The 26,318-nt window shown below is 41.8% G+C and overlaps 1 protein-coding gene across 3 annotated transcripts in view; it reads left to right on the top strand.

The window, feature by feature from the left end:
- The window catches only part of LOC147881731 (uncharacterized), a 31,083-nt gene extending 14,795 nt beyond the window's left edge, over positions 1-16,288 (top strand). Inside the window, exons 11-19 of one of the 3 annotated variants that reach the window (XR_015543947.1) lie at positions 12,621-12,728; positions 12,802-12,900; positions 13,994-14,113; positions 14,240-14,283; positions 14,493-14,550; positions 14,673-14,795; positions 14,891-14,959; positions 15,400-15,485; positions 15,593-16,288. Coding sequence is in view for 2 of the 3 variants with exons in the window: in XM_087401651.1 (XP_087257777.1) it covers positions 12,621-12,728; positions 12,802-12,900; positions 13,994-14,113; positions 14,240-14,283; positions 14,493-14,550; positions 14,673-14,795; positions 14,891-14,959; positions 15,310-15,366 (678 nt within the window). In the remaining variant the exon portion in view is untranslated. The other 2 variants (XM_087401652.1, XM_087401651.1) reach the window with 2 other exon arrangements.
- Positions 16,289-26,318: the final 10,030 nt, after the last annotated feature.

Raw genomic sequence — 26,318 nt, 5'->3', positions numbered from 1 at the left:
TGCCTGAGATCATTCTGATTATGTACTACTATCTTGCCATTTCTTTTCAGCATACCATCCCTTATGGCATATCTTGCATAAGTTTGGCCTTTTCTGGATGCCAGGTCATCCTTTTCCCCGGGTTTGAATACATGAGCCTTAGGCCAAAGGCTCTGGACGAACCCGTCCACCTTTTGAGTTTCTCTAATCTCGGTCATTAGAGCACTCTCTAATACCGTGAAACTTATATTATGCATAATGCGTGACAACGCATCAACAACTTTATTATCCTTCCCTCTTCGGTATCGAATCGTCAAGTTAAACTCCTAAGTGAGGTTGTTTACAAAAATGTTTCAGAGTATCATGATCAACATCAACATAAAACTATGATCCATACAAATAATGTCTCCATGTTTTCAGAGCATGGACAACAACATACAACTGTAATTCATGAGTTGGCCAATTTCATTGAGAGGGAGAAAGCTTCTTGCTTTCAAAGGCTACTGGCCTTCCCTCTTGGAGGAGAATTGCTCCTACTGCAATGCCACTTGCATCGGTTTCAAGGAAAAACGGTTTCTGGGGATCAACTATTTTTAACACCGGTCCTGAGATCACAGCTTGTTTTATCGTGTTAAAACTTTCTTGTTGATTCTGTCCCCATATAAAAGGTACTTTATCTGAGGTCAGATTAGTCAATAGCGATACTATTTCGAAATATCCTTTGATATGTCTACGATAAAATTGAACAAATCCCAAGAATGATCGCAAAGCGGTCAAACTCTGAGGGATTGGCCAAGTCCGTATCGCAGTCACTTTCTTTGGATCCATTTCTACCCCCTCAGGAGTAATTATGAATCCTAAATATTCAAGTCTAACTATACACAGTATAGTTTTCTTTTTATTTACATAAAGACTGGCTTCTCAAAGTACTGAACACTATTCTTAAGTGTTCGTGATGCTTAATAATGCTTTTACTGAATACCACAATATCGTCAATAAATGCTTTTACTGAATACCAGAATATCGTCAATAAAGTGTACTAGAAATTTTTCGAGATACGGACGTAGTAAATCGTTCATAAGCATGACGAATGTAGCTAGAGCATTGGTAAGTCCAAAGGGCATTACCAAAAACTCATAATGTCCAAATGTGCTTCAAAAGCGGTTTTATGCACATCCTCGGCTCTAATACGGATCTGATGGTATCCACATTTAAGATCTATCTTACTGAAAATGCATCTAGCAAATCATCGATTCGAGCCATTGGATACCTGTGCTTAATAGTGATATTATTCAATGCTCTATAATCTATACAGAGGCGAAAAGTATCATCTTTCTTCTTCTTTAATATCACTAGCGAAGCAAAAGGTGAGAAACTTGGTTGAATCTGCCCCAACTTGAGGTATTCTTCCAATTGTCTTCGCACCTCCGTCTCTTCAGTAAAACTCAACCTATAGGGAGGTCTATTTACAGGTTCTGCCTCCGGGATTAGTGCAATCTTATGCTAAATATTCCGCTTTGGAGGTAACCCATAAGGTAGCTCATCCCTAAAACAATTAGAGAACTCCTCTGCTATTTGATCAGCCAGCTTGGCCATCTCTCCATTTTGGACAACATCAGTGCTAGCCGAAGAATCATCAACCGGCTCTATCGATGTTGTACAAAGAAACAAAAACTCTTCTTGAGCTTTTCGAATTTTCATTACGGAAACCAACGGTCCTTGAGGTATATCTTTTTCACCTCGTAAGACATACAACACATCATTCATCTTGAATTGATAAATGTGCTTTTTCCAATCTATGGCTGGATTCTTCCTAGAATGCCAAGCCTTACCCAGGGCTATGTCTGCATGAGCAAGCTTAGTCATTTCAAAATCAAGCTTCTCAGCATAGTCTTGAATTCGAAGCTCCAACTGGGTAACCCTTTGGTCCCATACTTCAGTTGAACTTCCATTTGCCATCCTGATTGTATATGCATAGTCAGATGGGCTAGTTTTTAGTTTCAGCCTCTTTACAAGCTTGGAGTTAATTACATTGTGCGTTGACACTGAGTCAAACAACACAATGACATCATGATCAGTTACTTGTCCTTTCATCTTAATTAACTCCGTATCATTAAAGGTTGTATACCCCGTTGCTGCGGGCTTTGAGAGGATATTATCAAGTGCACTAGTTACTAACTTAGCAACATACACATATAACAAAACAGGTACTGACCTTTGAGAAGATCCTGCTAGCTAAATCTGCATTCTGAGACCACCATCTCAGCCATCCGACGATCTTTGTTTCGTGGATAATCTTTCCACTGATGAGGTTGAAGGCATCCAAAACACAAGTCTTCTCTCCTCGCTTTTTCCCTTTGCTCTGGGTTCAAAGAAGACTTTGACCAAGCCTGGGTTGCCATTGGTGTTACTTTTCTTTTCATTCCAATGGTGGTACTTGATTTTGGAGTCTCAACTGGTTTCGCTTGCTTGGCTTGACCACTAGGCTGTGAGGCACCACTCGCTTTGCTAATCCACTTCTTCTTAAACCCAGTTTTCTTCGGGTACCCATACTGAGTCCCAACCTGCACAAACCCATTTGGTGTGTTCCCTTTTGCATCCTCATAGTTCAGGGCTATGGCAATTGCTTCATCTAGCGTATTCGCATACTTAGCTCGAAGTTCCATCTTGATTCGATCATTCAATCTAAGGTTAAAATCTTATACTTCGATTGATTGAAGTAGGGGTTCATCAACCTTCATTACACTTTCTCTGAACTTATCAGTGTATTCCGCCACTAATAACTTTCTTTGACGAAGGTTTTGATATCGGTCCCAAGCTCGGGATGCTTCGTCTGGAGGTCAGAAGTGTTTTCTAAATTCCTTTTAAAACCCCTTCCAAGTAGTGGATGCCACTCCATCTTTCTGCTGTTTTATCCACCACCTATCCGCTACCTCATTAAACATATGTAACGTGAAGGACCTCCACGTAACGCAGATATCAAAAGCCAAAGTTCCTTTAAGTGGTTCGTCGTGGATGTCTAGATCAGTTCCATGGCCCTAAGCTAGCTGCAGGTTGACGAACGGAATCACAGTAATTATAAAACTAGCCCATGCTCACAGGCTCCTGTAATCCCGTCTTCCACATCTTCATTCAACAATGAAAGATACTGAATTATTACGGTCAGCTAGTCCTAAAGGTTATAACCAGTAAACCAGCGTGTGCGCCACTCTTAGCCTTTTCTCTGATTCCGTAAGAGAAGCTCCCTGCTCCTTTATTGGCTTCCCGGTGGTAGCACGCTACGGCTTAGGGAAGAGTTGTTATTTGCCGTCCATCTACAAACGAATAAGAAACCAAGCAACGATCATGTTGACTAGAGTGCAATCTTGCTCCCAACCAGTCCAGGGCCTCTCTCAATTCCCTTGTTCCCAATCGCTTGCAGCTAAATACCGTGGATTGTCGTGGTCTGTCAATTGTTCGCGACAATCACCGAACCTGCGGCAGCGTCTGGTTACAACGACCATACGGTCATAGCTCTTCCAGCCTGTCCCGCTCCACTTCTCGTGATCGACTTGAACGCTCTGATACTAAATATTACACGAAAACCTCTAGCTTGTTACGTCAAATCACGGGCGTAGGCACATTGAATCACCTTCCAGCCGTTCTCAGTGGTCGTAAGCTTTCTCGTCTAAATTTTTTTACATTGAAGCTCTTGCTTACTAAATCTCCACCAAGCCCCAAATTTCCCTAGATGGATCTAGTATGCCACATGTCTTCATTTTAGGGTCCCTCCTTAATGCATCATTTACCCCTCTCTTGGGATATCATTAAAACTATTTGCCCCTTGGTACATTTCATGCATTTAGGTCCCTTAGCCTTAGATCCACCTAGTCTAGTGCTATGGCACCCTTACCAAGGACCTTGACCTTGATTCCTTTTGATCATTTACATGAAGCCCAAACAAATATAATACAAACATTGATCCTTTAGAGGAAAATGTCGACTGACCCTTCCGAGGTCATGCTACCTCGACTTGAGCGTAACAGAAGCAACAATGATCTCTCTTTCATCCATGAAGGCAGAGTATAGAGCTGCCTTGGCATCATGCGAGTCCTTATGACTTAGGTGGATCCTTGAAGATACGGAGGTTCTACAAGAAGAAGCGGTGGAGATCTTCTGCAATAACTAAAGCTGCATTGCGATTACAAAGTTTCATGCACGGACAAAACACATTGAGGGTCAGTACGACTTCATCAGAAAGTTGATAATGGACAAATTGATCGAGCTCACCTATTGCCCAACAAAACAAAATGATGTAGACCTATTCACCACGGCTCTTTCTTGTGATCAGATGAAGTACCTTATTCGATGCATAGGGGTTGGCTCATATTGAGTCAGTGAGAAAGGGTGTTAGAGTTCATTGACCCCGTTTGTGAGCCGAAAATGCTGGGAAGTAGATCAGGGTTGGCGGGGGTAGGAAATACAATGTTTTGACAGATGTAGTCGGCGTCTGTTCGAGGCAGAATGTTGGGACCTAGTGTTGCACTCTGCAGTGATTTGTGCGGGGAGAAGGGCTCAAGGCGATAATGATGAAGATATTGAAATAGGACCACTCTGTGAGCTGGTACAAGCCCTCTGCTCGGGTCAATATGTTGACCAGGTCGGCCTGGTAAGGTGCAATGAGCCTGGCCCAGATTGCTCACTGGATCTGACCGGCTGTTTAGCCTGGTTGGGTGAACCTGGCCGGCCAGCTTTAGGGCTGTGCTGTATTTTGTGTCAACAAACTTCGTCTATCCTAGTGCTTTCATTCTTCTAATTCTCTCCTTCATCGTTGAAAATAGTCACGGGCGATGGCTTTTCAGTTGTTCCTCCCAGCCAATTCTCAGGGATAGTAGATTCGTCATATTACGTACATTTTGTTCGTTATTTTCCTTCATACTTATCCATGAGACCCTCAATTCCCTAGATAGTTCTCCTTGCCAAATGTCAGCATTTTGGCCTCTCCACTTGGTGCACCTTTTTACCCCTCTCTTGGGGCACATTAAAACCCACTTGCCCCTTGGCATTATTGCACATTTAGGTGCACCTAGGCCTTAGCACTCAGAACTATCTAGTCAATGCCATTCCGCCCTCACCTAGGACCTTGGCAGTTACTTCTCTTGACCATTTTAATTACGCACATTAACTATTACAAAAGTTGGTCATCTAAGAGAAAATGCCCACTGATCTATCCGAGGTCATGCTATCTCGGCTAGAGCATAACATTCCTTCCCTCTTCAAGCATCAGCGTCCTCGATGATGAAATCTGGGAACGCTCTCCGTAACTGGTATACGGATTCCCAGGTAGCTTCCGATAGAGGCTGACCATGCCATGCAACCAACACCGTGGGTATCTTCCGATTTCGTATTTGCATTGTTTCTCGGTCCAGGATTCTTGTTGGCTTGCGCCTTGCAATATCCTCTATCTCCTGAAACAAAACCACACCTTCGATTAGTGAGTCACCTGTATGCAAAAATTTCTTTAAGCGCGAAACATGAAAAACCGGGTGCACCTTACACCCCTGTGGTAATTCTAATTTATAGGCTACACTGCCTATTCTCTTTAGAATTAACCACGGGGTGTAAGGTGCACCCGGTTTTTCATGTTTCGTGCTTAAAGAAATTTTTGCATACAGGTGACTCACTAATCGAAGGTGTAGTTTTGTTTCAGGAGATAGAGGATATTGCAAGGCGCAAGCCAACAAGAATCCTGGACCGAGGAACAATGCAAATACGAAATCGGAAGATACCCACGGTGTTGGTTGCATGGCATGGTCAGCCTCTATCGGAAGCTACCTGGGGATCCGTATACCAGTTACGGAGAGCGTTCCCAGATTTCATCATTGAGGACGCTGATGCTTGAAGAGGGAAGGAATGTTATGCTCTAGCCGAGATAGCATGACCAAGGTCGCTGGAGCATTGGTAAGTCCGAAGGGCATTACCAAAAACTCATAATGACCAAACCTGCTTCTGAAAGCGGTTTTATGCACATCCTCGGCTCTAATCCGGATCTGATGGTAGCCACACTTAAGATCTATCTTACTGAAAATCACGGCTCCATGTAATGCATCTAGCAAATCATCAATCTGAGCCATCGGATACCTGTGCTTAACAGTGATATTATTCAGTGCGCAGCGGAAGCGTGGTGGGCCCATAACCCACAGGTCCCAGGATCGAAACCTGCTCTGATACCAAAATGTCATCCTCTATCTCCTCTGAGAAGGTCCCGCCAGTTGCATCTGCATATGTTCCGCACTGGGACTCTCCTGCATTTCTACGTCGCATTCAGATATTATCATATTAGCTGTGCGACGGTCTTTATTCAGTGGACAATCCTTCCACTGATGTCGCTGAAGGCAGCCGAAGCACAATCCTTCTTTTCTAGCTTTCTCTTTTTGTTCAGGGGTCAATGAGGACTTTGACCAAGCCCGGGCTGCCATTGGAGTTATTTTCCTTTTCACCCCAACGGTGGTACTTGTTTTTACTGGTCCCTCAACCGGCTTCACCTGCTTGGTTTGGCCACTTGGCTGCGAGACACTTGTCTTTGAAACCCATTTCCTCTGAAATCCCCCCTTTCTCGGGTGCTCATACTGAGTCCCTGCCTGCACAAATCCACCAGATCTGCCTCTGGCATCCTCATAGTTCAGGGCTACTGCTATAGATTCATCTAGTGTAGTCACATATTTAGCCCGAACTTCCATTTTGATCTTGTCGTTCAGTCCATAGATATAGTCTTTTAACTGAACCGACATAGGGAGAGGCTCTGTTATCTTCATGACACATTCCCTGAATTTGTCAGTGTACTCTGCCACTGACAAGCTCCTCTGACGAAGATTTCTATAAGCATCCCAAGCTCGGGATTCTTCATCAGGTGGGAGAAAGTGTTTATTGAATTCAGCTTTAAACCCTTCCCAGGTGGTTGGAGCAACTTGATCCTTTTGTTGCTTTATCCACCATCTGTCCGCTGCCTCAATAAACAGGTGTGTGGCCTCGCGGATTTTCTTTAGATCGGATCTAATCTCACAAATGGCGAAGGCTTCTTCCCACTTGTGTAACCAAACCTCGATCACATCAGAGCTGCGCTCGGTCATCCGACCAGCGTACTTCTCCGGTCTATAATTAGCAATATTGGGCACTTTGACCCTTGCGCGCTCTAAGGAATGTATACTGGGCTCTGGCTCTGCTGGAGCTTTGCCCTTATCAATCCTAGACGGTCTAGTCGACAAGGCTTGCACCATCTCCCTGATCTCATTTTGACCAGCATTCACTTGAAGCTGCTGGTTCATAATCTGCTGTAAAGCATCCTCTAATATCGAAATCCTACCAATCAAAGTAGGTACTGCATGATGTGACATCTGTCGTGTGGATTGAATCCTAGATCCTTCAGGATTCATCCTAGAATCTTGTCCCTCGGTATCCATTTTTTTCTTCAAAGAAAAAATAAAATGTATATATCTCTGTTTTTTTTTTTTTCCCGAAAATATATACTCTCTCCCTTTTCTGTTTTTTTTTTCCTCAACACGCCAAACTCCAAAGTAATATATATACAACTTTTCGAATTTCTCTCTGCGGTACGCAATAACAGAGTGGAAATCGAAAAACTAGAAACTCAAACGAAAGGAAAAAGATGCTCCCTGGGCTTTCTTCTTCTCAAAAACTCGTCCAAGTCCAAGTATCAGGAACTGATTCTGAATAGTCGATCTGCAGCGAATTTAATGCACCGAATGCAACTTCAAGACTCGAAACTTTCGCCCCTGCTTTCGTCAGTTCCGAGGTTTCACTCTAATCTCAGAATCTGATTCCTGAATGCACTGTTCTGCAACAAGCCCAATTTCAAGTACAAAGGAATCTAAACAGGTCCAAATCTGGAACAGTTTTCAGCGCTGAATTCCAAACTGTCGATCAGGAATTGTCATATATCGATTTCAAGATTCCAATTTTGCCAGGACAGGCTGAGACCTCGAAGTAGATCAGATTCCACGCCGATTTACTTGCAGAATCAGAATCGAATATACAAACTGAGATTCGTCAAAATTACGCCTGTTCTAGAAGTTGCGCCTGATTCTTTTCCATTGCTCCAGTCTGCCGCCCATCGTCCAGTACAAAACGTGATCTATATCCTTCAAAAACTGCGCTCTGACCTCGCTCTGATACCAAAATGTCAACAAACTTCGTCTATCCTAGTGCTTTCATTCTTCTAATTCTCTCCTTCGTCGTTGAAAATAGTCACGGGCGATGGCTTTTCAGTTGTTCCTCCCAGCCAATTCTCAGGGATAGTAGATTTGTCATATTACGTACATTTTCTTCGTTATTTTCCTTCATACTTATCCATGAGACCCTCAATTCCCTAGATAGTTCTCCTTGCCAAATGTCAGCATTTTGGCCTCTCCACTTGGTGCACCTTTTTACCCCTCTCTTGGGGCACATTAAAACCCACTTGCCCCTTGGCATTATTGCACATTTAGGTGCACCTAGGCCTTAGCACTCAGAACTATCTAGTCAATGCCATTCCGCCCTCACCTAGGACCTTGGCAGTTACTTCTCTTGACCATTTTAATTACGCACATTAACTATTACAAAAGTTGGTCATCTAAGAGAAAATGCCCACCGATCTATCCGAGGTCATGCTATCTCGGCTAGAGCATAACATTTTGCCTGGCACTTGCTAGAGTTTGTGCTTGTTAGAAAAGACCCAACAGAGGGTACACGCAGCGGAAGACTTATAGTAATGCCTAGGAGCTCACACAGTGTGCGGTGTGGGTGTGGAATCACAAACTTCTTTACTTAATGTGCGTCACATAGATGTGCAGACTCATCAATAGACAATGAACCAGCCAGATAGAGAAACCACCAAAATATATTTCCGTGCAAAACTATGGACACAATACAAAAGAGATAGATCCAGAGTCCCACCAATGGTGTGGTCCTCTGATCTAACCACAAGGTCCTTCTCCAATCTGCTGGCTATCTCTAGACTCGAGCCCGCGTGCTCCACTTGGAGCTTCTGTAGACTTTCCGTCCAGATCACAACACCTTGCTGCCCTGAGAGACAGCCAAGGTTCAGCCCTTGAGAGCTCAGTCTGCAGCACACCCTCTACTTTCCTTCACCTCCAAGATGAGGCCCAAGAAAATGCCTTCTGGCTGCTCCTGTCTGCTGCTGGTTCTGCTGAACTGTTGGATGTGAAATGAGGCCCAGGGCCTCTCCTTTTATAGGCCCCAAGGGGGCTGGCAAAAAAACCGACCAGCCTGGTACAGACTGGCCGACCAGACTGGGCGACCAGTGTGTGGCTGGTCCAGCCCTAAAAAGGGCACACTTCCCAAGGCTTTTTGGCCCAAACTTCCAGGGCCCTTTGGCCCTCCTTTCAAGGCAAGTATCCAGCCTATAAAAGACCTGCCTCCTGCCCACTGACAGTCACATTTCCTGCTGCATATCTGGGCCTGCACTCCCTGCCATATCTGTGGCTCTGCCAGGCTCTCTTCCCAGCCACGTGTCCAGCGCCGTACACTGCTGATGTCATCGCGCCCTGCCAGGTCAGATCTAGGGCTTGCTGTCCCCGCCTTCTACTCCTTCCACAGGTTCCGTCCTTTGCAGCCTTCTTCTCTTGTGAGGTGCTGCCCATGTGGCAGCCCCCTCTCTCTTTCTTCTCTGGGCATCTTCTGCCCTAGGTCTCCCTCCCCCACGCTCTCCTCATTTGGGGGCTTACAGATGGGGAGGTGACCTTTCCAACACCCCCTCTCACCGACACATCTCGGCCCAATGCCAACACGTCGATGAAAATGCTCCAGTAACTTCCTGGTCGTAGTCCTCTGGAACCTTTCGGAGTCGAAATCTTTTCCTGGCTTTTCATCCAGTGGCTCCTGCTCCACCAGGTCCGGTTCCGCTTCCGCACACCATCCTGGTACAGAGGTCCATCTCTGGTAGCACCTCGTGGTACCACCTTCTTTAGTCACGTTCCCGCCTTTGAACTCGAGCAATCCAGCCGTCATGATCTTCCAGTCGTCCCCCTCATAATGAGTGAACAACCTGGAGTCTTCCAGGCACCATGCTCTGAGGGTCTGTTTCAACCCGTCCTTCCTTTGGCAAGGTCTGCAACCAATGAATATTTCCAGATAACCTGGACCATGAACTCTCGCTGAGTTCTCAAGCAGGTACTCTTCTGGCTTCAGTATTCTTTGTCCATCACTTTCTAGCAATCTGCGTCCGAGATTTGAAGAAGCACCAATACTTCCTCTTCTGCCTTCGAAGAAGGCCAATTCCTTCCAATCTCTTATCTCACCTGAGACAAATGAAGAGCAGAGTCTCTCCACAGCATGCTATAAAGGCTCAAATGCGGAATATCAAATACATACCAGATGTTGTACTACCTGAATGTTCGCTCTGAAAGCAAACTCTCATTGAGGCACCCACCAAGCGCTTGTGTAATCCTGTACTGTCCCCTTCTGAACTCCAGCATCCATCTGACAGTCACATTTCCTGCCGCATATCTGGGCCTGCACTCCCTGCCATATCTGTGCCTCTGCCAGGTCAGATCCAGGGCTTGCTGTCCTTGCCTTCTGCTCCTTCCACAGGTTCCGTCCTTTGCAGCCTTCTTCTCTTGTGAGGTGCTGCCCATGTGGCAGCCCCCTCTCTCTTTCTTCTCTGGGCATCTTCTGCCCTAGGTCTCCCTCCCCCACGCTCTCCTCATTTGGGGGCTTACAGATGGGGAGGTGACCTTTCCAATAGTGCTCTCTTTGGAGCCACCCTTTCCCACTTCTGAGCTCAGATATAGTGAGTTCTTTTAGAGGTTCTACTTGCTGACATATCTTCTGTATATCAGTGTTTTATGCTGGTTCATTTACAGTGTACTATTGGGTGTGTTTTGGAAACAGTTTGTGTTCGTTTCTGCTGTGTACAGGTGGTACATTAAGCACTTAACCTCTTCTTATAGATTGACTACATCTTGGAATGGCTACATGGGAAGAAGTTCCCGAAGCTGTCCTATTAGATATTTGGACCATTTCCCATCATTCAGGTCATCAATGATGTAGCCATGAAGATCGAGAAAATAGCCAAAGCATAGGAGGCATACTAAACAAACCAATAGGTAGTGCACGAGGATAGTAAACAAAAGATCAAGGAGATTGGGAAGGACTGCTTGAAGCTATCCTTTTTGAACTTTGGACCATTTCCCATCATTCAAGCCATGAAGCTTCAGCTCCAAGAAGTGGACGCTGCATCAAGTGTTCCACTGTATCATGGCTGAATCCATATATCTATTCACTATTGATAGAGCCTTCTGAAGTGGATCAGCTGGAGATAAGAAGGTGACTGGATTTTACTTCACAAGTTCAAGAGAGGCACTGGCAGTTAACATCCCTCTTTTGCAGTCAGATTGAAGCATTGACACTCTTGCAAGGCACCATGGGCTGATGAGGATATCTTTGTAGACTATCCTCACCTCCTTGCAGCATATAAGGAGGTCTTCAATCTCCCTTTTTTCTGTTGTGTGGCCGCTTGAAGTTCATTTTCATGCATTTAGGCATTGATGTTATTGGACAAGTGGCTAGCTTTCTTCCTTTAGGCAGAAATTATTGGTCATCTAAATCAGTCTTTCAGTCTCTGGTATTTTGTTTCCAAGGTTTACTGCTTTTGAAAGCTTGCAGCTCTTGGTCCAGTTTTCCATCATAGTTACTAGAAACGGTCGTTTCAGGCCTGGAAACGGAAACGCCGAAACAGTGTTCTTTTTTTTTTTTGGGGGGGGGGGGCTGTTATTGGCCCTCTTTTGATTAGATTGTTTTTTTTAATTAAAACGTTTTTCGCCGATTCTTCGCCTCTTGTTGTCGTTTTTGCCGCCTCTGGTGTTGCTGCTCTCCATCCTGCTGCTTTCCAGCCTCTCCATCTTTGATTCCTGGGCCCTGGCACCCGTAGTCTGCTCTCCTCTCCATCCCTCCATCCTGCAGGCTGGTAGTTGCTCTCCATCCTCAGCCTGCTCTCAGCTCTCCATCCCTCCACTACCTTTCCTCCCTTACCTCTCCATCCTCCTTCTACCTCTCATCCTCCTCGGCGGACTCTTTCTACCTCCCCATCCTCTTTCACCTCCCCGTCCTCCTTCTACCTCTCCATCCTTTCTCACCTCTCCATCCTCCCTCTCACCTCTCCATCCTCCCTCTCAAACGTCTAATTTAAACTTGTTAGAAGTTAGAAGTTCTTAGAAGTTAGAAGTTAGAACTTAGTTCATGACACATGTTGATAGTTGAAGCATCATTCATGGATAATAGATGATACTAGATAGATCAATCATCATAGGAATTTAGAATCATAGAAGCATGCATGATGCTTCAAGTATAGATAATTGTATTATGTATAATTTGCACTCTATTGATAATTGTATTATGTATACAAAATAATTTTTTATATATAAATTGTACCATATTGCCGTTTCTTCCGTTTCCATTTCGGTGGGGCCGAAAACTTTGTTTCCTTGGTTTCTTCTGTTTTCGTTTCTTCTGTTTCTGTTTCGCCTAGCAACTATGTTCTCCATGCTTCCGAAAGAGCTACTTCTATAGGCTTCAGTAAGTAAATCTTCATATTGCTGTGCTCTAATATAGTGATGTGTGATGGCTATCATTTTTTGACATTGCAGGTCGATATGCGGGATTTTTTAAACACATCAAATTGTGTAACAAAGGGGGGATCATCAAATAATGTACTCGATAACGAGCCTCCACCTACTCCACTAGGAGGGCGCACGGTATGTTATGACAACTACTTCACGGGGATTTGTAGAATTCATTTTGGGACATTGGGTAGACCACATCTAATAGAACTATAAGTATTCAATGCAGGATGTTTTTGATCTTCCCTTTCACATGGCTAGAGATCAAATTGAGCAGAGTTTAAGAGCGAAGATGGCTTCAATCAAGGTCTGGTGGCTTTCAATGAAGATTTGAGTTTGTATTTCATTTAAGAATTATGAAGGTGCTGTGGGAGATTGCAATTCCACCTCATATTGTTGCATGCATACATATGTGTGTGGGGTGGAAGGGTTTGAGTACATGCGTCACAATCACTCCAGAGTCGGCTCTTATGTGCGCTTGAGACACTGGGTAGAGTAAGTATATAGATTCATGAAACCGCCTTAGATAGAACACTTTCACGAGAATCGTCCAACCCAAATCGACCAATTACATGTGCATGGAAGAAGAGCCACGCATATTGCATTAGCAGCCACGTTGCGTAGCTTGAATATCCACCCAAGAGGCACTTTACACGGCCCCCTTTCAAACCTTAGTACAAACAAGAGTCCACTATGTGAGAGAGAGAGAGAGAGAGAGAGAGAGAGAGAGAGAGATCCATGCATGGGGTGATGTGTGTGTGTGTGTGTGGCAGCTACGAGTGAAACGTTTTTTAATGCAAAATTTCTTTTACAAAAAAATAAAATGTGTGTATGTGAATGTTGTCGTTCGACAGTAGTTTGAGTCACGATGAGCTTTTCTTAATGGCTTCATGTGAAAAAACACGTTCACTTCGATCAGAAAAGTCATCCCGACTGTTTTGAGAGTTTCTTGGGAGTGTTGTAGTGGAGCAGGTCTTTCTCCTCATATGCCATCTGGATTGGTTTTTTAAGAGACTTAGTACACTTCAAGTCTCAAGACACTCATTTCAAAATCTAGCTGTATGTTTGATAGTAGCAGTTATGTTTGATAATAGCAGTTATGAAACAAAGCGTTGTGATAAGATAATAAAAACCTTTGAGAGTTTCACTATATGGAGATCATAATCGAGCTTAAGAAAAAGAAAAGGAAGAGAATACATTTTATTGATGTGCTTTGGTGTTATGTAGGATTGAGTAACTGTATCAGTCTTTGTCGTGTGTTAATTCAACGGAGTTTGAATGTTTAGTTCTGGAACTGTATAAAATATACATTCCAGTTAAGTTCTTGAATCTTTAGTTCTTGAATTGTAAAAAAGAGCCATTCCAGTTAAGCTCCATCTAATAGCCTTATCATTGAACAGGAGCGCATGCTGCAACTTCAAGATGCTCAGAAGGGATCTGAAATGACATGTGAGGCTAGCGAGCGTGAGCTTGAGCTAGAGGCACAGCTTGTTGAGGCTCGCAGCATCATCCAGGAGCAGGTAAAATTTATTTACCATCTCAGCCATGCAATAGTGTTTATGCCATTGCAGTAGTGTCAATAATTTGTTTCCATTATGTGCAATTCCATACTAACTAAATATCTTATTGGCATTCCAACACTGTAGGCATCTATAATGAGCAGGCACCTTACAAAGAAAGACAGTTCAAGGTTTTCTCTTAGCCACTCTCAAAAGATTATCTCTAAAAATTTAATTCTGTTACTAGGTTTCTGAGGTGAACCTTCCAAAAAGTTAGGACAAAGAAGTTTGTGATGTGAAGTTAAAGCTGCTGATTGCTATCCTGGCTTTATAACATCAGTACATTATCCTTCAATTCCATGATTATTATACAGTTATAAAGTATGATAATGCCATGCAGGGGAGTAATAGAGCAATTGGGTGTGGAGCACGAGGAAATCCTCTCAGCAGCAGAGGAGGTAAGACTAGGATTACTGCTCTTCTTCAGATAGACTAGAAGGAGAAAACAGATACATATCTGATGTGTTCCTGTAACTCTATTAGACTCTGCAACGATATGATCCAAAAATTCTCCTTTCAGGACAGAGCTGGGCTCCAAGAACGAACAAAACAGTTGGCAGCAGAGAGGTCAGCTCTAAGAAAAATGGCTATGGAGCTTGATAAAGAGCGTTGTGAGATGGATAAAGCCAAGCACAGATATGAGGTAGGCCTTTGTTGTTAGTCATCCATGCATCTTCAAAGAGCTTGAAGGATTGCTCTTTTTCTCAGAGTTTCTTAGTAGTAAAACCTACTTTTCAGGAAGAACAAGCATCTTGGTCAACTACTTTAAAGTCATGGACCCCAGGGATGACCCTCAACAATGGAAAGGTACTATGAAAATGACAGCCTTGAATGTATGGTCTTTTGGTATTTTTCCCTGACGTTCACGTTGCTTGTTTTCTCTCAACGGCGGGTGATAATTTCAGTCTCTGCTAGATGTTTCTTTCACAGTCGTAATGACTTTTGTTAGACCCTGAAGGATCTTATGGGGAGTCACTGGCTGATTACCAATCTTTTCATATAACATCTTCGCTTTCACTACACTCTGGTTTACGCTTTCACTACACTCTGGTTTACTCTTGAATGTTTAAAGCATGATCCCATGTCTCTTCTCAATCATGTAGTTTTTTGACTTGGATTGCCAGTTGAAGGTGTTTTTTCTTGCACTCTGCTTTCAGAAATTACATGAGCGGATTGAGCATTTAAATTTGATCGAATTTCAAACTCAGTTGTAGTTCAAATATCATCCCATTTGGTTCATGCCCTAGGTCTGTGAAGAGACAAAGCAAACTGTTGAGGTATAGTTGCCAGCAGTACTCGTGCGATGGGTGGGCAAGCCGGGAAATCTGAGCAGGTGAGAGTATATATTCCATCTGCTTTTGCACAGAACTCTGTAGGTGTCTGTTTGATTTTAAGTTGGGGCATTAAAGAGCTTGTTTAACCCTGGTTTCTGAGGTGCAGAGGAAGATATCATTAGGTGACGTTCTACTGGTCTTCACCAACCTTCCAAGACTGTATATATTAGTTCTGCTTATACGCGTATTGGCTGAGGCCACACAAAGATTCGTTTTCAATGTCTTTTGTAAGTGATTCCCCAAAGGTTTCTTGGATGATTGTCACAGTAATGTTGTCAACCGTGAGGTGACTGGCTTGTAAAGGCGCCGTAATTTTTGTTTGTCAACCAAACACATGTATCAAACAGGTCTTCAGGATCACACGTTATATCTCAATAGTTTTCGTGCCGAAAGTGGTTGCCAGGGTCAATCCTTTTGCACAGCCTACCACTCTTCCCCTTACCCTCCCCCGCTAGAAAAACCTTTTGTTATTGGACCAAAGAAATACCTTCCCCTCATCCGTCGGCACAAGTGGCTTTGTTTCTGTAGTTTGGAAAAAAGTCTGTGTCCATTGCCTGCAAAAAGAGAGCCTTTTGTTCCCACGACCAAGCCTCTGATTTCGGATACAAATGTTGTATATGCGATTATCATTGGCCTTAGGGTCCTCCTTATCGTATCTCTGATTGCTGAATTTCACTTTATTTGCCAAGGGCCTAAGTGCTTAACCCTACCAGCAACAAAGGGGGGGTGGGGCAATAGTGCAAGAAACTGGGTGACTGGCTCGCAAAGGAGAAGTATTGTTTTTTAAAAACAAAGAAATGCAAAGACTGTCATTGCGAAAAGGCCATGATACATATTGCTCGGGGGAAAAAATGGGGATTAATTTGCAACACTTGTAATGGAAGCCCATGTATAGGAAAGTTCGAATGATTTGCAAACTCCGTGAGAGAGAGAGAGAGAGAGAGAGAGAGAGAGAGCGAGAGAGAACCAAAATAGTAAGGGGCCACGTGGCGAAAAATGGTGTGGGACACTTTTTTAAGAAAAGTGAAACGATAGCTGTGCTTGAAGGCAGTGCTAACAATTGAAAAATGGGTAGTACAAGGGGAGTGCGAATAGTACTTCTAATCAATTAGTTATGTTCTCGTCCCTCCCTCGCTAGTCGCAATTTACCTATGCTAATCCCTCTCAATCCCCTCAATTAATGCCCCTCAATCCCCTCAATTCACACTCAGCTTGCCCTTCGCTCACCTCTCCGCTCCACCCTACTCTCCGCCCTCTCTCTCTCCCTCTCCCTCCGCTCCCACCGCTCAGCTTTTCCTTGCCCCTCTCCCTCCACTTCCTCGCTTAGTCTCCCTCCTCCCCTTTTCCCTCCACTCACCAGTTCCTCCTTTCTTCACTAGGAGGCTTTCACAGCCCCCCTTCTCCTCCCTCCATGGATCACCCCTCTTCCTTGTCTCCTCTCCTTGAGTCCTGCCCTCCGTCTCCTCTCCTTCATCTCCCCTCTCTCCCTTCTGTCTCTCTCTTCCCTTAGCCCGCAGCACTGCCTGCTCCCCTTTTATAGCCCGCGAGAGGTGCTTCACCGAAGTATCTGGAAGCTTGTGGAAATGTTAATCGACTCTCCTCGTGATCATCAACTAATTAATTAATAGGGCCCCAAATTTAATTTGAGGGTCCCTATTAAGGAGTAGATGGATGATAGAGGTCATTGCGTCAAGTGTAGGTATTGTTGCATCCGCTCATTGTTGTTGTGGCGTCATGTTGCTGTTGCTTGCTAGCTTCTTATTTGTGGCTATCTTACTATCTTGTGTTGTAGATAGGCAAGAGACTTCTAGTTCTCTCTTAGGGAATAGAAAACCTCTTTAAATCTGTCAACTCAAGATGAACTAAAAAAGAATATGATGGATTCCTCTCTCATGAGAAGAACAAATGGAAAGTTTCTTCACAAATACTCATTAAAAAACTTTCAATGAAGTGAAATGGACTAAAATTCTCTCAATGTGAATGAAATCTCAACAACAAGCTTAGCTAAACCTATGCTTTGATACCATTGTCAAGAATGTGGGATTGTGTTAAGCCCAGTCTAATGTAAGATAGGCATATATGATCATGAAGGATCAAACCATATCAAATAAGCCATGAGAGGGAGACAAAGTTGGCACACTCAACTCAATGTATTCCAATGTCCTTGTCAACCATAAAAGAGAGGCTTTATTTATAGATAGACTTTGGATCTGCTTTACACATCATCATGCCACTTGTCTATCTTATTTCACCTCATCTTATGTCTCCACAACTTATCTTCTAGATCGTTCTTGCATTTCTAGACCTTGTTCATGTGCTCTTGGAGGCACCATTCTTTGAATAGAGAGAATTTGGCATGATTGGCATACTATTTGGGAGAATTTGAAGAAGAGAATGTTGGTACTTTTGCACATTGCAAAGGTACGACCATTGGAGATCAATCTCACTCGGATGGAATGAAACATATAGGTTGATTGATGTTTAGAGAAATGGTACAATCTAGTTGGTTGATTTGCAAGACCAAGTGATTCTTGAGTTGATCAATGGGTCAGTTTACAATATTCAGATGTAGTCCACTAAGAGTCCATGATTTAGGTTGATAGCATGATAAGAATGCATGTGTAATCCCTAAGCTTCCTTGAGTCAACTTGAAATACTTAGTCCGTTAAGAGTTTGTGTAGTTTATAGACTCACTATATGTGTGTGTGTGTGTAAGTGGTGGCATGGAAACAAATACATGGAGACTAAAGAAAACCAACTAGAAAGGTGAAGATATTACGTTTTCTAGGTGCTTTATGACAATGAGAAAATCCTTGAGCTTACTTCACTTTGCCATGATGAACTTGGTCCATTAAGAATCCATGTTTTGCATAAGGATGTGAGCATTTCATTTGCTCACCATGTAAGCCAAAGATTCATAGAGTAGCTAGATAGTATGATCGCATAAGAGGATGGATGTATAAAGCTTATTTTATTGGAGTAGGTTTTTTGGTCCTTTGAGGTGGTTCTTTTGTCATGCATGTTAGTTAATTGATTTATCAATGTTGATGCATGTGATTATTATAGACATGGATAGCGAAATAGGCAAAAATTTTTCAAGGCCTATGGAAGTGAATACCTCTTAAGATATTCTCCTTGCTAGAGAGAGTGAAGACTTATGGCATCAACTTCATCTCAAGATATGCTCTTGCAAGAGATGTAGATGAAGTCAAGAGAAGGCAATCTTTGATATTTCTCCTCGGTATACGGAATCAGCTTGTTTAAATGAAGAAAGGGATTGTGTGTTTATTTACTTGAATGAAAATAACTAGGCTTACAAGGTCATGCGCATAAATTTTTGCTTTGACACTTCTATGTCTAGATATTATATATCCTTATAAACTATGCTCGTTGAATGCCCACAAGTGACAATATTGGGTTTTAATTGCAATGGACTATGTACTAGCCTATCATGATGGGATCTCGCAAGGGAAGCGTTTATGATCAAAAAGGCATGGAAGATTCCAAATCTTTCACAATGGATTGGAATGTGTGGGCTCATTAGTTAAGAAGACACTCTTGAAGGATTTAAATGGCCAAAAGTTGGCAACTGGAATTACGAAGAGCTCTTTTCTCTAAAGTTTATTGTGGCACCATAAAAGATGCATTGAAGGAAAAGAGTCACATATAATGGGAAATGATGTTTTTTCTAGGCATTGGAATGCAATAAGGCATGGCAAAGTGTAAGATGTCAGTATTGATAGGGAAACAACAATTGAAAATAAAACTAGCACAAGAGATGCAACAAGCATGGAAGTGTCTACCCTAGTGATGGTTCTTTCATTGAAGGAAAGGATTGTATGGAAATAGTAGTGCATGCCAAGCCTTTTGATAGAAATATCCACGTGTGGTGGTGAAAATTTCTCATCTATGTACCTTTTTTAGTAACAAACATTCCAAATACCAATAACATTGTTGGAAAGTTATGTTGGTCTTGGTCATGTTATCAAAGACTATGCTACTCATGCATTGACATAGTAATTGATGCTGAGGTGCACATTGGAATGGACGTTGAAAACATAGTGGAAAATCAATAAAGCTACAAAAAATGATAAAGTGCAATAGGCAAGTTAGTAAATTATTGTAAATAATGGTCCATATGATTGGTGCATTCTAAAAAGAACTCTCTATCGCTTAGATGGACAATTAAGTTTTAACATATATTACGCAAGTCTTCTTTCTCAATTGCCTTTCTTTTAGATACTTGTGTGTGTGCACGCACGTTCACACACACATGCACCTGCATGTGGGAATGTGGACTTTCAAGTCCTCCAACAACCAATGAAGCATTATCATGATGAGATAGTTATTGTAAATTTGAATGATGTACTTTTAAAAAGATATGGAAGCTACCTTGTCTACCCTAGTCTTAGGAGAGTTGGAAAAAATGGATAAAGCATGTTTTGGATGGTTATTTTTGGAAAAGGTTTCCTCTTTTTTTTCGATTGGTATATTGTCAACCATGATATATGCCACTTTGGTGTGCACTTATACTTTAATGGAGGAGCAAACATAACAAATGCTACCATTTTTCATGGAGGAGCAAGCACAACAAAAGCTGCCATTTTTCATGGTTTGGAGCTAAGAGAGTTGTTCTTAGCATGGAAGATTGTACAATTGTTATTGACAACGGGAGTGCTGCACTCACTTGGAGCAGCAAGAAACAGCCTATAGTTGCCTTGTCGAGCACAAGGTTGAATATCCACTCCATTATGCATCACTTCTATCATCCTACATGTAACACATGCTTCATTATGCTTTACTTCTATCATGGTATATATGATCATAACACAATCTTGGTGGATAAGTCTCTCTATAAATGTTGCATAAATAGTGTGAAAAATTGTAATTTTCTAGTCATTTGATGGAATGAGGGAGAATATGTTAATGATATTTCCTATGTTACTTGCAAGAAATTAAAAGGGTTCCTAGTGGTCAAGAGTATATTGTCTTAATTGCCAACTAAGAACATCGAATCATAGCATGTATAGTTTACCTTCAACGAGTGATGTAGGGCCCTCCGGACTCTTCCTTAACTACAACTCCATTTCAACGAGTGATGTAGGGCCCTCCGGACTCTTCCTTAACTACAACTCCATCAACGAAACAAAGGTTCAATGATGTGCTATATCACGCAAAAACAGTAGGCAAGAAGTTCCAATTCATACATGAGGAATACAATGTTGGTCAACTACATCTTGTAAGGAAGCTATGGTTGCCTCACATTAGAGGTGAGGCAATTATCATGGCAATCCACCTTGCTCTAAGTAGATTTAACTTTAGTGACAGTCATGCAAGAGAGTATATTAAACTACTTAAAAGGATGGGAAGAGAGAGGAATGGGGGAAGGAGAGTAAAGTAAAATGTAAAACGTGAATCACGATTGGCATTACCTTTGACTATCTATATCTGTCACTATATTACAAAATTTTTTTATTTCTAAGCTCAAAATGGAGGATTTCAAAATTGTTATATTCCTATAAATTTACTTGACATCAATTTATAGCCATTTCACTTTGGTACTAGTTTCAAATCATTATGGGTCAAGTTGATGTGAGAAAAGTTTTCTATGATGTCTTTGTAATGGTCTCGGTGAGGCAATTACTCTTATTTAGAGCATATACTCATAGATATATGTGAGTCTTATTCCTTTTATTTTGACTTCATGATTAATTAACAAACGATCTTGCACATGTTTTGCAAAATCAACATAATGTGTTTGATAAGTGAACAATTTTAAGCATACATATTAAGACAATCCCATGCATATATTCAATGCTATATATGAGTTTGAAAGGATCCAACTTCCTTGTTTGACATCATAGATAATTTGGCACACGTAGACACTATCCCTATTTTTGTTAACCAGACTTGGGAGATTGTTGCTAGTATCATTGCATAGCATATTTGAAGGGCTAGAGATATGGAGGTGGTACACAAGTCTCCAAGCTTAAACATTGGCTAGTATATGAATAAACATTTTGCGTAATTTGATGACCATCTAGTCTAAACATTTTGCATACGTTGGCTAGTATATGGATAAACATTTTGTGTACTTTGATGGCCATCTAGTCTAAAATACAAGGGACTTCAAAATTTGTAGCGACGAGGAGGAGGTTCTGTCATCTTCACAAGCGGAGAGAAGATCTCATCAATGTCCATACCCTTCTCTTGCTTGGACCCTTTAGCAACCAAACGGGCCTTGTACTTAGGCACATCATCACCTGTGACCTTCATTTTGTAGACCCATTTACATGGCAATGCTTTCTTTCCATGTGGCAAAGAAACTAAGTTCCAAGTCTTATTTTGCACGAGTGAATTCATCTCTGATTGCATAGCACACTCTTACTTGCGCTGATCCTCGCACATCATAGTCTCTCTATAACAAGAAGGCTCCCCGCAATTAGTAAGCATCACATAGTTTGTGCCCTTGGAAACAATCTCTTAGGCGGTTTAGACACTCTAGATGATCTTCTCAAGGGCATTTCAGCTTGCTGTCCCACATGCATATCAGCCACATTTGGCTCATCATTTCCATCAATAGATGATTCATAATCTTCCCTTGATTGTGTACCTATGGGATTACCTAGTGGCACCATTTCCTGCACATTTGGTGCATGGACAACTTGCTATCTATCAACATATTTAGGGGGATTCACATCTTGGAAAGTGATTCTCCTCATTTCTACATCCCTCATGGGTGTCTTATGCATCTTACATCATGGCTTTATATCATCTTCTTTGCTTCTGGATCCTAGAGATGATAGCCCATCTCTTCACTTTCACTATAACCTAGAAAGATGCATTTCCTAGACTTAGGATTTAGCTTCTTCTGAAACTCTTTTGGCACGTGCATATGCCTCACACCCAAATATGCGCAAATGAGAGAAGAAGGTTTCTTCCCACTCCATGCCTCTTCTTCCAAGATGTTTGATTATAATCAGACTTGCATGTTCAGTACCAACGTCAGATGTGTGGTTAGTGTTACCAAAGAGGGTGCGCGGATTTCAAAGGTTTAATAAGAAGAAGGATCCATTCAAGATTTCATGTGTTCATACCATTCAATGTACCCTAGAGGACCTAGACAGTAGTTCTCAACAAATGCAGACCCATTTGCAAAAGAAAACTTTATGTCACTTACTCCCACTATGTCACATGCATAGGTATTTCCAAGATGCACACAACCTCTCTTTCCACTATCATAAGTGGAGAACCATTCCGTATGGGGAGTAACATGGAATTACGCACCAGAATCCAAAATCCAACCCTGGGAATATGCATCATTTGAAGTGGTAAGTAAGTTTGCAGGTTGACTAGATATGAAGAGAATGTCATTGTCACTATTATTAGTGACTGCATTAATCTCCTCGATGTTTATTTTTCATTTTTCCTCCCTTGGACCCTCTTCCTTCTTATTTGCACCCCAATTTGCATTATTTTTCTTATCCTTTTGCTCTCTTTTGAGCTTGTAGCAATCCCTTTTCATGTGGCCCTTCTTGCCACAATGGTAATACTCAATGTTCTGTGCCCTGGATTTGCTATGAGACTTTCCTCTTTCATGGGACTTCCTCCTAAGTTGGAATCTGCCCCTTTGCACATTTAAAGTTGCATCCTACTTGTTTCCATCCATAGACTTTTGTCTAATCTCCTTGGCCAACAAGCTGCCCACAACATCATCAAACTTTAGTACTCTATTAGGTGTAGAGTTATTGATGACAGTTGCACGAAAGGTATCCCATGAGGATGGCAATGAAACAAGAGGAATATTGCCTTACTCTCTCCATCAAAATTCATCTTCTAAGCCCGAAGCTAGCTGAGAAGTAATGGAGACGTCTTCCTTCATCTGCAACTCAAACAACCTCTTCATGAGGTAAACTTTATTAGAGGCAGTTTTCTTCTCATAAGTGGCACATAATTTCTTTCACAAATCTTTCATAGTCTACTCGTTTACTACTGTGAAATAGATTGACTCTGCAAGATGAAGTCTAACAATAGACTTTGCTAATGCATCTAACTCATTCCAATCATCCTCATACATATCTGTAGGCTTAGGTCCAATCCTTGCCAAGGGTTTAATCTACTTCTTTTGAATAAGCACATCCCTTATCTGTTCTTTCCATAAAGAAAATTTTGTCCCATCAAACTTTTTAATGTTGAAAAACTCCTATTTAGACATTGAAGAGGATGTCATGATGCAAGTGAAACAAAATCCCAAATGCTAGTACCTATAAGAGAGAAATCACACCAAATACCAGGTGCACCCAAATAGTCTGCCTTAATGAAGGATAGTGTCACCAAAACTCAAGGCTCAAAGCATCAAAATGAATCTGACTCATGTTCTTATACTATGCATCCATATGAGCAAATCTGGCCCAAAAGAAAATGTCAACATGCAATGACAAAAAAATGGCAAACCCAATGCTAATAAGAGCCAAATGTCTCAAGCATAAACATCGTCCATAGGCATAAGCATCAACAATGTCTCATCCAAGAGAGCATAACACTATGAGTGCATTAATTGCAATGTGTCGAAGCTTCCCTCATCATAAAATAGCATCTATGTGCTAAATGTCCATCAATAAAGCATCCCACAAGGCAATCTGGGCCAATCAGCGCATCCAACAAGGATCACAACGCATCCAAATGGCCTGTAAAGAATCCACTACAAGCCAATGCAAACCACGAATGAGCGTACATGGCTCAGACTGCAACAACTAGAGTGATTTGTATAAGGTATATCCAAGAAATCACGGCCCTACAGTAATGATCGCTAGTGAAAATAGAACCTAGGATGCCTCAAAACATGGGCATCACTACATAATCGGACTCAGCAAGAAATTTGCAAATATCTCTCTTTTGCTGGAACTCTAAAATCCCAATCGTGAATGGGAAATAGGGAGTCAACCCTTGCAATTGACTTGTGATTCAAAAATCAAAGGTTTGAACCTTTGAATGGATTTTTGACAAAGAAATAGACAATTTGGCACCTCAGAGATACAGAACTTCTCCAAATCTCTATGTAATGCAAGAGTTGACATATAGAGGTTTTTGGGCCTCTAAAACGCAATGGAACTAATGGTTTTGGAAATCGTGGTCCCAATCACCGGGTCCAACACATGGACCAAAAAACGTTTTTGCAAACAGGCCTATTTGTAAACACCACTAGAGTGTGAATGATGAGGAACACAGAAGTTTTAGGACCTCCTAAGTCCACTAGAACTGACAGATATGTGAATGGTTGCTTCAAACTTGAGTTCCAACACACTGGCAGAAAAATGTTGAAGCAGAGAGAGTGAGTTAGAAATCCAATAAGAATGAAGGATTTTGAACTCCCAAAGTGTAATGGACACCAAAAGTAGGCAATGGTTGCCTCTACAAGTCATTCCGGACTCTCAGTCAGTGAAAGGAACATGGGAATCATCAAAAAACATATTTTTTTTTGCTCCAAAACCCCTTAGAGAACTTTCCAAAGGTTTTTGCAAGGTCTATGCACACCAGGATGCAGGTATTATTCTCCTTCCTCCCACGGAGCTATAGCAGTAGAGTTCGGCGGGCTCCAGGCTCACACTCGAGATCAATTAGAACACCCGCGCTCTGATACCAATTGAGAGATCTCAACAACAAAAGCAGAATAGAAGAAGGTGAGAGAGAGGGAGAGCCAAAAGACAGAGACACACGTTTTGGTGTGTGTAGAATACCCTAATCTTCTATGTCATCCATATATATATATATATATATATATATGTTTGAGTATTGTATATAACTGGGGTTAAGGTGGAGTGGCCTTCAACCCCTAGAGATATTTTAACATCTATGTCCAAGGTAGGAGATTAATATGGGGAATGGTGGTTTAATAATAAGACAACTATGGAATTGAATTAGGTGTCAGAGCAACCTAAGAATGATTAGTAGGGACAAAAAATGTGATGATTGAGATAGATCATTCTTAAGGTTGAGCTTCAAGATAAAAAAGGAAAGGCCAAATGAGGTCCAAATTTGTAAAGAACATGTGAAGCTACTACACAAGAATACTGAGTGAGATGATTCCTAAGATTGAGCTTCAAGAAGAAACTTCTCAAACCAATGGAAAGAAAAGGTTGCATGCTTACTTTGTGAAGAATAAGGGCAAGTGAGGTCAAAATGGAAAATTTGGTAAGGATATATGAAGCTAATACATAAGAATAATGAATGCCAAAAAATAAATCCAAATGTAGATTTTGGCTGGATATTGATCGAGGCAATGAACATGGATGTGGGGATTCATTATTTTCATTAAAAAATCAAGAAGGGGAGAATTACGCTCCACAATTTTTTTAAAGGGTGGTCTATCCTACCCAAGAAGCCCTAATATTATAGAATTGGGCTAATAGTACTGAAGGAGGACCTAGCCTATCAAGCTATAGATAGGATTTGAAGATTGGGCCTTTTTTGCCCTTGGCTTGATTTTCTACATCTAACATTTTCCCTTTGCATTTAAAATTACCTAGTTCCTATAAGAGATTACAAAGATATGGTGTTGTAGGCATAAAGTCAACCCTATGAAGCTAATATATAGGAATAATGAATGCCAAAAAATGAATCCAAATGTAGATTTTGGCTGGATATTAACTGAGGCAATGAACATGGATGTGGGGATTCATTATTTTCATTTAAAAATCAAGAAGAGGAGAATTATGCTCCACAATTTTTTTAAAGGGTGGTCTATCCCACCCAAGAAGCCCTAATATTATAGAATTGGGCTGATAGTACTTAAGGAGGACCTAGCCTATCAAGCTATAGATAGGATTTGAAGA

The sequence above is a fragment of the Dipteris shenzhenensis genome, chromosome 30 (genome assembly GCF_047967505.1).
Source record: "Dipteris shenzhenensis isolate YYH24624 ecotype China chromosome 30, Dip_SZ_1.0, whole genome shotgun sequence".
Classification (NCBI taxonomy): Eukaryota; Viridiplantae; Streptophyta; class Polypodiopsida; order Gleicheniales; family Dipteridaceae; genus Dipteris; species Dipteris shenzhenensis.
Note: the sequence above shows the minus strand (reverse complement) of the source record. Positions and strands in the feature narration are given on the sequence as shown.